At 44.5% G+C, this 14,990-nt stretch overlaps 1 protein-coding gene across 1 annotated transcript in view; it reads left to right on the top strand.

The window, feature by feature from the left end:
• The window catches only part of APBB1IP (amyloid beta precursor protein binding family B member 1 interacting protein), a 137,486-nt gene extending 125,570 nt beyond the window's left edge, over positions 1-11,916 (top strand). Inside the window, exons 12-14 of the mRNA XM_088457814.1 lie at positions 1,836-1,938; positions 3,471-3,562; positions 10,671-11,916. Coding sequence (XP_088313940.1) covers positions 1,836-1,938; positions 3,471-3,562; positions 10,671-11,240 — 765 coding nt within the window. The 3' untranslated portion in view covers positions 11,241-11,916. The remainder of the gene's footprint in view (positions 1-1,835; positions 1,939-3,470; positions 3,563-10,670) is intronic.
• The last annotated feature ends 3,074 nt before the right edge of the window (positions 11,917-14,990 follow it).

The raw sequence follows: 14,990 nt of genomic DNA on the forward strand, positions 1-14,990 counted from the left end.
GGCTACAGCTGTTCAGCTTTCTCTTATCATTTGCTGTACACGGGGTTGTTAGTAATTTTTCTCTGTTATCAACCATTTTCTGCTAAAGACGGAACACTTACAGGGCCTGGTTCAGAGATGCACGGTGTTGTACAGCCACAAGGAAGCAGCTGAGCAGTACCGTCCAACAGAAATGGCAATGCAGCTGGAGGTGTCTGTAGGGAATAGACAGCTAATTACTGCATCTGTGATTCCAGTGCAGCGTCCATAGCCGCTACCTCGGATCACCAACTCATCCATCACAACCGGCTGCTCCTTTGGCCAGGCTGTGTTAGATGATGACATACAGGAAAGAGACAGCTGTGCCCAACACAAATAGGGAACACTGAGATCCATGACATGGAGGAAAGAGACAGCTGTGCCCAACACAAGTAGGGAACACTGAGACTCATGACATACAGGAAAGAGACAGCTGTGCCCAACACAAATAGGGAACACTGAGATCCATGACATGGAGGAAAGAGACAGCTGTGCCCAACACAAGTAGGGAACACTGAGATTCATGACATACAGGAAAGAGACAGCTGTGCCCAACACAAATAGGGAACACTGAGATCCATGACATACAGGAAAGAGACAGCTGTGCCCAACACAAATAGGGAACACTGAGATTCATGACATACAGGAAAGAGACAGCTGTGCCCAACACAAGTAGGGAACACTGAGATTCATGACATACAGGAAAGAGACAGCTGTGCCCAACACAAATAGGGAACACTGAGATCCATGACATGCAGGAAAGAGACAGCTGTGCCCAACACAAATAGGGAACACTGAGATCCATGACATACAGGAAAGAGACAGCTGTGCCCAACACAAATAGGGAACACTGAGATCCATGACATACAGGAAAGAGACAGCTGTGCCGAACACAAATAGGGAACACTGAGATCCATGACATACAGGAAAGAGACAGCTGTGCCCAACACAAATAGGGAACACTGAGATCCATGACATACAGGAAAGAGACAGCTGTGCCCAACACAAATAGGGAACACTGAGATCCATGACATGGAGGAAAGAGACAGCTGTGCCCAACACAAGTAGGGAACACTGAGATCCATGACATACAGGAAAGAGACAGCTGTGCCCAACACAAATAGGGAACACTGAGATCCATGACATACAGGAAAGAGACAGCTGTGCCCAACACAAATAGGGAACACTGAGATTCATGACATACAGGAAAGAGACAGCTGTGCCCAACACAAGTAGGGAACACTGAGATTCATGACATACAGGAAAGAGACAGCTGTGCCCAACACAAATAGGGAACACTGAGATCCATGACATGCAGGAAAGAGACAGCTGTGCCCAACACAAATAGGGAACACTGAGATCCATGACATGCAGGAAAGAGACAGCTGTGCCCAACACAAATAGGGAACACTGAGAACCATGACATACAGGAAAGAGACAGCTGTGCCCAACACAAATAGGGAACACTGAGATCCATGACATACAGGAAAGAGACAGCTGCGCCCAACACAAATAGGGAACACTGAGATCCATGACATACAGGAAAGAGACAGCTGTGCCGAACACAAATAGGGAACACTGAGATCCATGACATACAGGAAAGAGACAGCTGTGCCCAACACAAATAGGGAACACTGAGATCCATGACATACAGGAAAGAGACAGCTGTGCCAAGCTGAAACAGAAAATCATTATAACAGTGAGCTGAGTGGCAGGGACACAAGACCTTACCTACTGAATCCAAATATACTCTCATAGAAGACTGTAATTAGAGCTTTCTGTCCCATGTTGAAATATCACCTTGTTTCTATTTTCAGTACGGGAAGACTTTATATGACAACTATAAGATGGCTGTCCATAAAGCAGGACTTGCTTCCCATTGGTCCACTCTGAGTAATTCATCTGTTTCGAGTACAACAGGTAAAACTAAACACATAGAAGCTGATGCAGAGTGAGTACTACGTCAATTTTATAGCGTATTTTGCATGATTTTGCTCTGCACAAAGCAAAACCACCTATGTAGAAGAGCGCAATTCAGTTACAGCGCCTGGCGAGGTAAGAGGGGTGAGGGAAGAAGCTCTCTAGGTAGGTACAAGGTGCAAATGCGGCTATGCAGACCTGCAGAAACACACATTTAGGCCGGCCATAGGGCAGGTGTAAATACGCCGATGAGATGGCCGACGCTCGGCATTTGGCCGGAAATACACTCTTTTTAATTGCATTTTTTTTGTGCATATTTAAAAAATAAAAATAATGAAGATGTATCAGACTATGGGCCTGATTTAGTCCGCACGCAAATGCCATCGCAGCTGCGATTTCTCACAGATCGCAATTGCACAAATATGCTGACTCACTTGCGGTCCAGGGCTTAGAGACGCCCACCGAAAGTATCTCACATCCGCCGCTCAAACATAAAACCGGAAACATGGAAGGCCGATCTGGTGGCTATCAGCCTTCTGAGTAAGTCTAAGGTGCCGCAGACACATCGAGTCTCTAGACACAAAGGGCCTGCAAGGATGCAGTGGCTAATTTATGCACGCCCTGACAACTTGGTTTAAACGGTACCGACACGCCTGCATTTTACTGACCACCCTCTGTTACTTCCCCCAAACACTGACTACCTGTCACTCACTTTGTGAGTTCAATTGCTGCGTATGCACAGTGCGGCTTTCACATATGCGCAATGGCTAACAATTGCTCAAACTGAGTAAATATCGGCATTTCGTGCAAATCTAAATCAGACCCTATGTAGCCAAATTTCACCTATAGTTTGGGACGGGATGTAGTCAGGATGCCAGCGGCCAGAATGCCCACTGCCAGAATCCTGACACTGAAAGCCCGGCATGGGACTAAATATAGGCGTCTAAATGCCGACGCCTATCATTAGCCCCTTGCCGAAATCCTGACGCCCAGCATACTGAACGTAGGTAAGCTGAGCGTCGGGAGCTGTTAGCCGCTGGGGGGGGAGGGTTAGGTTTAGGCACCCCCCGGGGGGTTAGGCCAGGGGAAGGGGGGGTTAGAGTTAGGCACCACCGGGGGGAGGTTGGGGTTAGGCACCCCCCGGGGAGGGTTAGGGTGCGGGGACAAGGGGTTAGGCACCACGGGAGGGACTTAGGGTTAGGCACCACCCCCGGACTCTTAGGCACTGCCAAGGGAGGGTTGGGGGGGGGAGGGGAGGGTTAACTATACTTACCAGCCGGCATTGGGATTTTCTGCTATCGGGCTTCCAGTGTCGGGATTTGAACCGGCGGCTTTTAAGCCGTCGGTATTTCATACCCAACCCGTTTGGGACCTGTAATATTTTTAATGTACCAAAACATAGAAGTGCACACATTTAAAGTTCTTTCATTAGCCTTTGTACAAAACTGAAAAAGATTGCTGTATTAGTTTAATGTATGGCAATATATTTTTTTACTTTTATTTTTTATTAAATGTGTTTCACTGTTTTAAAGGGAAAGCCCAAGGTAATGGACAGATATCCCAAAATGTACCAAATGTCAGTTCCAGCTTCACAGATGCCTGGAAGCGTGGAGAGGAAATTAAGGTAAATCTGTCATGATAAGTACACAAGTATTGTTATTGCTGTAATAACAGGATTGCACACACTTTCAGCATTGCACAAGTCCAAATATGGACACTTACCTTTCTTAAAATAAGAGGTATATGTCCTTGCATTCATCTGAGCCTTGGCAAGTCATGAACTATTTCAGTAGTAAAACATTGATTTTTGAACGCAGTTAATTAATTTGTTCATACAGATCTATATTTATACCCAAAAGAGGAAACATTGTGAAATACACAGTCGAGTCACATATTATGACCACCTCCTACATTTGACGTTGGCAGAGCGTAGCCCATGAAGTACGTCACATGCCATGCGCTGGCTTGGTGTGTATATAAGGTGTGGAATAGGCCGTCTGCACACATATCACTCGTTACTGTCATGGGCAGGGCTGCCGACAGCTCTGCTGGGCCCAGGTACAGGGAGGGGGCGTGGCCAACTGGGGAGGTGTGGCCAGACCCCCTCCTTCCCAAAAAAACCCAAAGTGACTGCGGCCGCGAAGCGGGCGCGTGCCACGCACAGGAGGCGCAGGTGTCAGGGGGTGGGGGCGCAATCGCCCCCCCCTCCCGCATATAATGCAGAGAGGTCTGGCTGCTGCTGCTACAGCAGTCTCTCTCCCTAGCCCGGCACACAGCATAACAGCAGCGTGTGTGCTGGGCTGGGGAGAGAGGCTGCTGTCAGTCCTCTCTCCCTGCTGCCCAAACTTGACGGCGTCGACTGGGACAGGGTTGGGGGCAGGCTGCAGGACCCAGGCCCCTTCAACAGGCCCGGGCCCAGGTAAATAGTACCTGCTCACCCCCCTCTTGGTGCCCCTGGTCATGGGTAAAAGGGACGATTTATCAGAGTTGCAAAAAGGAATGATTATTGGCTTTCGGGCCAAGGGTAGCAGTATTTCTTAAATAGCGAAGGTGGACAAATGGCACCATTGCAAATAACCGACGTGGAAACTGCGGAGCACCACGTTCCATTGATGTGAGAACGTCGGCTACAAAGGTGCGTGAGGGCCAAATGACACGCAACAGTGGAGCAGCTCACCATCAAAATTAACCTGGGGGCCACCAGATGTATGTCTAAAACAGTTCAGCTAACCCAGCTGTGTATGGGGCTCCAAAGCAAACGGATGGTCACTGCACCTATGCTAACGAAGGTGCATCAGCGGAAAAGGTTTCCATTTTCACGCCTGTACCAGAATTGGACCTCCGCTGATTGGCGAAGGGTTGCCTTCTCTGATGGGTCACGTTTTCTGCTTCATCACATGGATGGACGTACGCATGTCAGACAAGAAACATCGGAGAGCAAACACCCTGCAACCATTGCTGCAATGTTTTCATAGCATTCTCTAGGCCCAATTATGCATGTGGACCGATTGGTTATGAATCCATCCTTGCAGTGCACGTACACCCATACCTGCTGATTGTATTCCCTGAGGCGGATGGGATCTTCCAGCAAGACAATGCGACATGTCACACTGATAGAAATGTCCGTCAGTAGTTGGATGACCATGACCAAGACTTCCAAGTAATTCCCTGGCCCCCTAATTCCCCGGACTTGAACCCAATTGAGCATCTGTGGGACCACCTCGATCGTTGTGTTCCTTATATAGATACTCCACTACGCATCCTCTAGCAACTCTGGGATGCACTGCAGTCAGCAGATACCTGTGCCAACCTAGCTGCTGTCCGTGGTGCACACGGCGGTTACTCTGGCTATTAGCTGGTGGTCATAATAATGTGACTCGACTGTGTAGTTCGGAATAGGATGGAAGTTGTTTATAAAAAACAGGAGCTGTATCTCCAAAAGTGGCATAGATGGGAGGAATAAATTACATAGTGTAACAAAATGGTAAGTTTGTATAGGGATATACCTTGTGTTCCCTGGCATACGACTAAAATGAGGGTTTACAGTACATGGCCTGTTGATAGAGAGAAGTAAAATCACTGACAAGCCTGCAGAGATAAATAGAATCACTGACCTGCCTGCAGAGAGAGGTCGTATCACTGACCTACCTGCAGATAGGTAGAATCACTGACCTGCCTGCAGAAATAGGTCCCATCACTGACCTGCCTGCAGAGATAGGTAGTATCACTGACTTGCCTGCAGAGATAGGTCGTATCACTGACCTACCTGCAGATAGGTACAATCACTGACCTGCCTGCAGAGATAGGTAGTATCACTGACTTACCTGCAGAGATAGGTAGAATCACTGACTTGCCTGCAGAGATAGGTCGTATCACTGACCTACCTGCAGATAGGTAGAATCACTGACATGCTTGCAGAGATAGGTAGTATCACTGACTTACCTGCAGATAGGCAGAATCACTGACCTGCCTGCAGAGATAGATAGTATCACTGACTTACCTGCAGATAGGTAGTATCACTGTCCTGCCTGCAGATAGGTAGAATCATTAATACTGACCTTCCAAGGACACACATCCAGACAAAGTCATTATGCCTTTTCCACTCTGTAGGACTTCTGAGAACTTTTCGTTTACCTTATACACATAACAGGCAGAGTGAGAAGTCTTGGATCACTGGACAGGAGTTTGAGAAATGCCTCTTGGCTGACAGGTTGTTATTGCTGTGTCCTTAGAAATAACAAAGCCAGTGCTCTATAGCATAGTTATATAAACAGTCCTTAGTTTATTTGTGTATATATATAGCTTTTCCAGTGAACAGGTCCATGCACTCAGAAAGAAAACACAGCCATAGTACTTACTACTAGCTATCATTGTTAGCTGTCATTTAACTGTTATTAGGTTATATGTTACAATATAGGAACTAAACACTTACAGCACACCACCATGGTAGTTCAGGCCAAAAACCTTGACTCTCACTATTACTTTGGATCCCTAGAGACCTTCTACCCCTCTTCTAATCCATCACTGCATGTTTTCCTTGGCTTGCATGGGAGGCCTTACTCAGATCCCCCATGCATTTGGTAGGGTCTCTCTTATCTGCGTGGCAATCATTGTAACATCACACACAGCACGTCACACATATTACGTTCCCTCTGAGTGACATGTTTTGATCGTGGGATTGGAAATCACTTTGTTTGGACCCACAATCCCTCAGCTGCCACAGACTTGCCATTTTATGGTGATGTTTAAAGCCAGCACCACATAGTAAGAGCCAGTCTTTCTGTATAGGTACAGATCCAACAGGCGGAACTAATTCATGGATATTTCCAGTTATGTATTATTACAAAATTATTCCCACCCCTGGATGTAATATGGGAAATAGTTTAGTTTTTCATGCTCTTTCAGGGGTTACGTTTTCCAACCAACATATCAAAATATCCTTTATCTTTCCAGAAGATTAGTAGGAAAAATATACATGCAGAAGAAATGTATAATATGCTCTAATTTTGTTTTTATACAGAGGGCATAACAATGGCAAAATCACTGCTAGTCTTAATGATGAATTACAAGACCTAAAAAAACAACCTGTATAGACAGCATTACACGATCCCTCAAAATGTTCTCTGCTGGGTCAGCGCAATTAACTCTCCTATACAATTACACATTATAATAATGAGCACACTATCCTGGAGTTTATTCATGTGACTAAACAGGCTGCTTCATACTACCTACTCAATGATAAATATATACATATATATATATTTATCATTGAGTAGGTAGCATGGTTTCCCGACTGCTTAATCCCTGCGAGGGTTAAATGACAGGCGTCTAGAGTCTAGATTTAGTGCCTAAACCTAACCCTCCCGGGTTGAGGTTAGGCACCCCCCCCCCCCCCGGAGGGTTAGGTTTAGGCACTTAGAGGGGGGATTAGGGTTAGGCACAGGGGGGAGGTTAGGGTCAGGCACCCTAAAGGAGGGTTAGGGGGTAGAATTAGGTTGATTTATACTTACCTTTAGGACAATCGGGATTTCCTCCTCTGTCGGGCTTCCGCTGCGGCCGGCGGTAATTCATACCGAATGCATATATATATATATATATACAGTGTTCACCCCAGAAAATTTTTCCAGCCGGGTGGCATCAAGAAGTAGCCAGATGGGGGCCTTCGCAATAATAAAATGTTTTAAACTCTGACCTGATAATGATTTAAACTTGAAATAACATTTTATATATTAATTCTCTTCCTCTTAGAGGCCCAGTCGTTTGCAGCTTTTACATAAGCAAAGTCAGTAGGATCTGGTCCCTCTAGTGAAATCAGCATCAGGTTATTTAGTGCTGGCCCCATAGAAATGTTTTTTGTACAGCTCCCAAATACTGTCCTCACAGATTTTTTTTTTTCAGCTCCTACACAAAGAGAGTGGTCGCAGGCGACTGTTCCCGCCTCAACAGCGCGCCCGTGCTTTTATACAGTGGGAGGGATCTCTGCCCTCCAACCTGACACCACCCCTGCACTGTGATGGGCCCGAGCTGCACAATCCTGCACTCTCTCCCCGCCCCAATGCACCACGTTCCGTAGCCTGAAACCCTCACTAACATCACGTGTCCTTATTACCGGCGGACACGGAGCCTCCGATGGGAACAAGTGACGTCGGCACAGCTCGGCGTCACATACGGTATCCGTGTCCATGGCAACAAGGACACATTGAGGGTGACCGGGCGACGTGGGACGCGGAGCATTGGGGGCGGGGTGGAGTGCCGGGCAGGAAGTTGGACAGGGACGCATTGCATTGGGACGGGGGGGAAGTGCCGGGCGGTAGCTGTTTCTTGCCGGGCATTGCGCCCGCAACAAACAGCCTGTTAATTATTGAATCGAGGTGTTTCAATCAGACATGTTGCCACAGGTGTATAAAATCAAGCACATAGCCATGCAGTCTCCATTTGTAAATATTTGTGATACAAAATGGGTCAGTGACTTCAAATGTGGTACTGTGATAAGATGCCGTCTTTGCAATAGGACGGTTCGGGAAATTTCATCCCTGCTGGATATTCCACGAACAACTTTAAGTGATATTATTAGAAAGTGGAAGCTTTAGAAATTTAGGAACACCACGTAAAATCACAGAGCAGGGTTAACGACTGCTAAGGCGCATGGTGCGTAAAAGTCGCCAACGCTCTGCTGATTCCATAGCTGAATAGTTCCAAACTTCCACTGGCATTAATGTAAGCACTAAAACTGTGCGGCGGGAGCTTAATGGAATGGGTTTCCATGGCCGAGCAGCTGCATGTAAGCCTCACATCACCAAGTCCAATGCCAAGCGTCAGATGGCGTGGTGTAAAGCACACAGACACTGGACTGTGGAGCAGTCGAAAAGTGTTCTGTGGAGTGACAAATCACGCTTCTCTGTTTGGTAGTCAGATGGGCAAGTCTGGGTTTGGTGGATGCCGGGAGAACGTTACCTGCCTGAATGCATTGTGCCAACTGTGAAGTTTGGTGGAAAAGGGATAATGGTATGGGGCTGTTTTTCAGGGTTTGGGCTAGGCCCCTTATCTCCAGTGAAGGGCAATCTTAATGCTTCAGCATACCAACACATTTTTGACAATGCTATGCTTCCAACTTTGCGGCAACAGTTGGGGAAGGCCCTTTTCTATTCCAACATGACTGTGCCCCAGTACACAAAGCAAGGACTATAAAAATATGATTTGATGAGTTCGGTGTGGTAGAACATGACTGGCCTGCACAGAGTCCTGACCTCAACCCCATCCAGCACCTTAGGGATGAACTGGAACGGAGATTGCGCGCCAGGCCTTCACGTCCAACATCAGGGCCTAACCTTATAAAGGCTCTACAAAATGAATGGGCACAAATTCCCACAGAAACCCTCCAAAATCTTGTGGAAAGCCTTCCAAGGAGAGTGGAAGCTTTATAGCTGCAAAAGGGGGACCAACTCCTTATTAAAGTATATTTATTTGAATATAATGTCATTACAGTCCCTGTTGGTGTAATGGTTGGAGAGTTTGAATACTTTAGTCCATATAGTGTCACATATATATATATATATATATATATATATACACATATACACACACATATATACACTAGTTTAATGGACCCAGCATATGCCGGATCACTTCAGTCTCCGCACCCCTACTCGCCTTCCTCCCCTTTGCAGTCCTTCTCCCAACAGTTGCGGCTCCTTCTAGGAATGGCCATCGGTGGGTTCACAATCGATGGTACCAATGGTGGTTAACCTCGATGTTATGAAACTTGGCAAATCTATGGTTTCACCCACCAATGGTCATCCCTTCTCTATTACTCACTGGGCAGCGAGCCCAATCAGACGTGGGGGTGGTGCTTTGCTGGTTGCGTGGGGAAGTGGAACAAGGCAGTACCCAGCACTAAATTGAAAGAGTAAAAAAATCATTGGGGGGATTCTGTACGAGCAAAGACGGAAAACCATTGGATCTTCGCCATAAATTGCCAAAACAGTCTACCATTGGTGGTTAACTCTCGATAGTTCTTAACTATCAATGGTCTATGGACATCGCTAGCTTTGTCCCGACTCCCACACTCCCATACTTACACCTGGGGCTAAATCTTTCTCTCCTATACCAAGGCCTTACACAATTCTGGTAAGTACAGTCCCATCTCCTAAATGCAGGCGCAGAGAAAGCTGGGGCACATGCTCCAATGTCTCCCACATCATCGTGATGAGACAGACCTTAGCTAGAGGAAGATCGCTCTGTGGAAGGGTAAGTATATACAGAGGAGAGTTGGGGGGTGGGCGGAGCAGTGGGTGGGCACACACAAATACATATTATATTTAGGAACATATAATTTGACTTTAACTATTTGCAGTAAACCTGAGGGGCTTGTATACATTGGCACTTTTTCTTTTTTGTCTTTCCACCGATGAACAGAGGGGTGGCGGATGCTGACAATGGCTATAATGGCTCTCTATGGAGAAACATGCATATATAGGCTGGTTATTAATGTAACAGACCAACATGGATGGGAGAAATCAGGCTATCGGAGTCCTTGATCCGTATGGAAGCACCTGTTTTCCCTCTGTGTATTACTTAATAACTAGGTGGAGAGGCAGGAGATAAGATGCCGGCATGCACATAACAAACATTCTCTGTCTCTGCAAGCCTATGCTGCAATATTTATATATCATTGCTGGACAAATGAAAAGTATATACATATATGGATTATTGTTTTGTCTTTCTTCCCTTAGAGTACGAAATTAAATGAGACCACCCAGTCTGAACATAAAAACTCACCTCCTACACTAACAAAACACCCACCACCTGCGCCTGTAAGAAAATCATACAATGTGGTTGCTACACCGCCACTGCCAATTAAAGCCAAGTCTGTGCACTCTGATATACTACCACCCCCACCGGAGTATCCAGCAACCGAAGAATCGCAGTGGGAGGATGATTTACTGCCCCCTCCACCCCCTGACTTCTTTGATGCTCCCCCTAATTTTTTACCTCCACCGCCTCCGTCTTTTAATTCTGCTACTGAATATCCCCCTGCCCCTCCACAATTATCAGAGGTAGCAAGATTAGGTGCCCACATCACACCTCCTCCTCCTCCACCTCCACCCCCTTCTGCAGCTGCAGCCCCTCCAAAGCTTCCAGTGAAAAAGCAGCCACCAAACCCTCCAAAACGAAGAGACAGTAAAGGATACATGTCAAGGGAACTGAACAATACAAATGCAAATGGTGGTGCAGGCGGCCAACTAGACTTTATGTCCGACTTGGCGAAAGCTTTGCAGAAGAAAAGAGGAACCACATCATAAAGGGGACTCGCTGCTTCCAGCTAACAGTTTGCAGCTGTTAAAGCAACTTAAAAAGACTGTATAATTAAAAAAAATGAATTGTAGAATGATGGCACCCCATACTCCTGAATACTCCCCTCTCCCCCTAAATATTTTTTCAGCTAATAGAAAACTATTGGGGTTACAGGAATGTTCAAGACACAAAAATGATACTGTACAACATAGTGTCAAGTCATCTTAGAGGCCCTTACTATGTATTCTGCAGCAGTGTATTGAGCAGATCTGAGTTGGAATCCTTTCTTCAAGGGATGTAACATATAACTGGCTCTATATATATGATATGATATAACATATATATATATTACCCAATACCACATATCATACAGATAAATAAGCAGGATGGAAGAAACCAATCTCTCATATTAAATGAATATCTGAGCACCTTCATTGCTCAACAGAAGATCACTTACCGGTATTTTGCAGAATCAGGGTTTCTTTTTCAGTCGTCTATTTAATAATTGTCCCCTGTTATGACGTATGCAGCTTCAAGGATGTTTTGATTACATTTCTAAAGTAATCTGTCTGCCCAACTGTGAATTGCATTGTATGCGTTAATTTGTCATCAAAGTGCAAATCTGTGTAAATAAAGTGTGTGAGTGCGGACGTTAGTTCAAATGTCGTTGCTCAAATGCTGATGTAGGGGCTTATTTAGAAGCAGTTGCATTTGCAAAATAAAATAAAGTTAACAAGCATTTGCACCAGGCGTATGCCAGGCATACAGTATGCGTGTGTATACTGACAGGTGACGGCCCATGGTAGCTGGCAGACGTTGCTTGTGCTAGTAGTAAATGTTAGGGTGACATAACCCTATTTGTACACAATATAATAATACAATGTAGTGTCATATATATGGAAGAGAAGATATTGCCTGGACAATCAATAAATGTAAGTCACATTTTCAATATTAAATACAAACACAAATTACAAACATCAATCTTTAAAATTGAAGTCTTCTTACCTGCAGGTGTCCAAATGGAAATGTCAATTAAGTAATGCAAATAGACAGCTTCAGTTTCATACACAGATGTGTCTACATACATCTATCCTCCGTGCACTACAAGTCGCGTTACTCATAACGCGTGAACGCTGTGCGACTCAGTAGCGCAGAGCGTATTTTCGTCCAACTTTTTACCGTTAAAATGTGTCTTATGTGCAAAGTGCTGCGAATAGGATGCACAAGCAGCTTATGCCGAATAAAATGATATGTGGAATGCCTATATTCTGTGTGCGACTGCGACTATATCTGCAAGCAAAATGCTACATTACAGTGTCATACATCAGTGCATTCAGCGGCTGTGACACTGTAACGTAGCATTTCGCATGCAGATACATCGGAAGTCACACACAATATATGCATGCTGCATATCATTTTAATCGGCATAAGATGCTTCTGCGTCCTATTGGCATTGCTTTGTGAATAAAACCACGGCATGGTACGACCAGAAGGGCTGTTAGGCTAGATGTATGTGGACTAAATGTATATGGACACATCTGTATAATATAGCTGCAACACTAATGATTTACTTACTATCAGCTGGAGAGGTCAATACGCAATCAGCCAATCAGATGCAGCTAAATCATCATCGTCGTTCTTAAGTATCTTTTGCCTCTATCCTCCAACACAGTGCTGAAAGGCGTATCTGCTAATGTGTCCAATTGCAGTTATGTTAACACGCCCTTACTGTAACAGGCCTATGGTCTCCCACGCTTGTCCGTCTGCGGAGCATGTATTTCTGGTGCGCTAGCACAGTATGGGAATATGTATCTTAGGCAAAAAATGAAGTGGCAAACATCCTCCTCTAAAATAAGTCCCATAGTTGCCATACTCGCCATTAAGAATTGAACACATACAGTACAGTATGAAACATATGTGCAGCATAACAATTTGCTCAGATGCATATTGCATGACTTCAACTGTTACTATCAGGCAAGAAACTGCAATGCAGCCAGAGAGTAAGGGGTATATTTACTAAAGTGAGAGTTTTTACCCAAAGTGGAGATGTTGCCCATAGCAACCAATCAGATTCTACTTAACATTTAACTAGCACCTTCTAGAAGATAATAGCTAGAATCTGATTGGTTGCTATGGGCAACATCTCCACTTCTAACAACTCCCACTTTAGTAAATTTACCCCTTAGTGTGTCCTAAGAGTCCGTTTTACCTGACAACTCTAAACAGACATTAAAGAGTAAAAAAGTGAGCAACATATTTTTCTAATTATTAGGGCATGACAATGAGTACGTCGTGTCCAGCTGCGGCAGCCTACTTACTAGGTTATGCTAACTCGACTCTCTATGCGAGTATGCGTGCTTCCGAGTTACGCCACCCACTGTTTTTCCATCGGCAGCTGCCATTATTAGCTGCCATATTGGATGCAAAAGATCCATCTGATACAAGCATCCCAGCTGCGGCCGGACGCTTCAAACAAGTACGGAAGTCTGCCTAAATGCCCAGTAACACCTATTCCACGTTAGGTTCCATTTGTTAATGATGCAACTTGGATAGAGTACAGGTTGAGTCTCCCATATCTAAATATTCCGAAATACGGAATATTCCGAAATATTTTTTTTTTTAGCATGACTGAGAAGTGAAACCTTTGCTTTTTGATGGTTCAATGTACATAAACCTCATTTAAAGCACAAATTGATAAAAATAAAGTATAAAATAACCTTCAGGCTGTGTGTATAAGGTGTATATGAAACATAAATGAATTTCATGTATGTACATAAACTTTGTTTGAGCCACAAAATTATAGAAAATATTGTATAAAATGACCTGCAGGCTGTGTGTATAAGGTGTATATAACACATAAAAGCATTATGTGCTCAGATTTGGGTCCCTTTCCCAAGATATTTCAGTATATTATGCAAATATTCCAAAATACGGAATATTCCGATATCCAAAATACCCCTGGTCCCAAGCATTTTGGATATGGGAGACTCAACCTGTACTATGAAATCTGCACATACCAGAATGTTACACTATGACATCTGCACATAACAGAATGTTACATTATGACATCAGCACATACCAGAATGTTACACTATGACATCTGCACATACCAGAATGTTACATTATGACATCAGCACAAACCAGAATGTTAATGGTTAAAACAATATTGACAGCCAAATGTATAATGAGCCTTACCTGTGGCTATAACCCAGAGTGACAGGCTGGCCACCAAGTGACTTAGTTTGTTGTGCTAACACTAGAGGCAGAGGGGGGCGGTGACATCTACGACGACCACCTGCTCCACAGTAACACAGACCTGCTCAGGCAGCTGCGCTTGGCATCATAATTAATGACAGTAATTACAGAACGTTCGCACTTCCAAAGGAAAAAAAAAAGAGATCTTTTGGGATAACGGATGTAAACTAGGTCTGACGATGTGCAGTAATAAGACCACAGTGTACAATTTCTCTATGATAAACATTATTTGCATTGCTCCTGCTTTAACGTACCAAAAATATATTTTTCTACCATCAGATACGCTGTATGAGCAACAGAACTAAAACACACAAAGCTCACATGAAAAATGGCAAATGCAGCCTTAAATGGATGTACAGTATCATCAAAATATAGGTTTTGGAAATACAGTATAAGAATGGAAAATAATAAAACTGCGCAATGCTATGTAATAACAAAAACTGCAGAATGTCATTAAATTATATATTTCGCTAATCTTTAATAATATTCTTAGTACAGTACCT

Source organism: Taudactylus pleione, unplaced genomic scaffold (genome assembly GCF_031769625.1).
Source record: "Taudactylus pleione unplaced genomic scaffold, aTauple2 ptg000788l, whole genome shotgun sequence".
Lineage (NCBI taxonomy): Eukaryota > Metazoa > Chordata > Amphibia > Anura > Myobatrachidae > Taudactylus > Taudactylus pleione.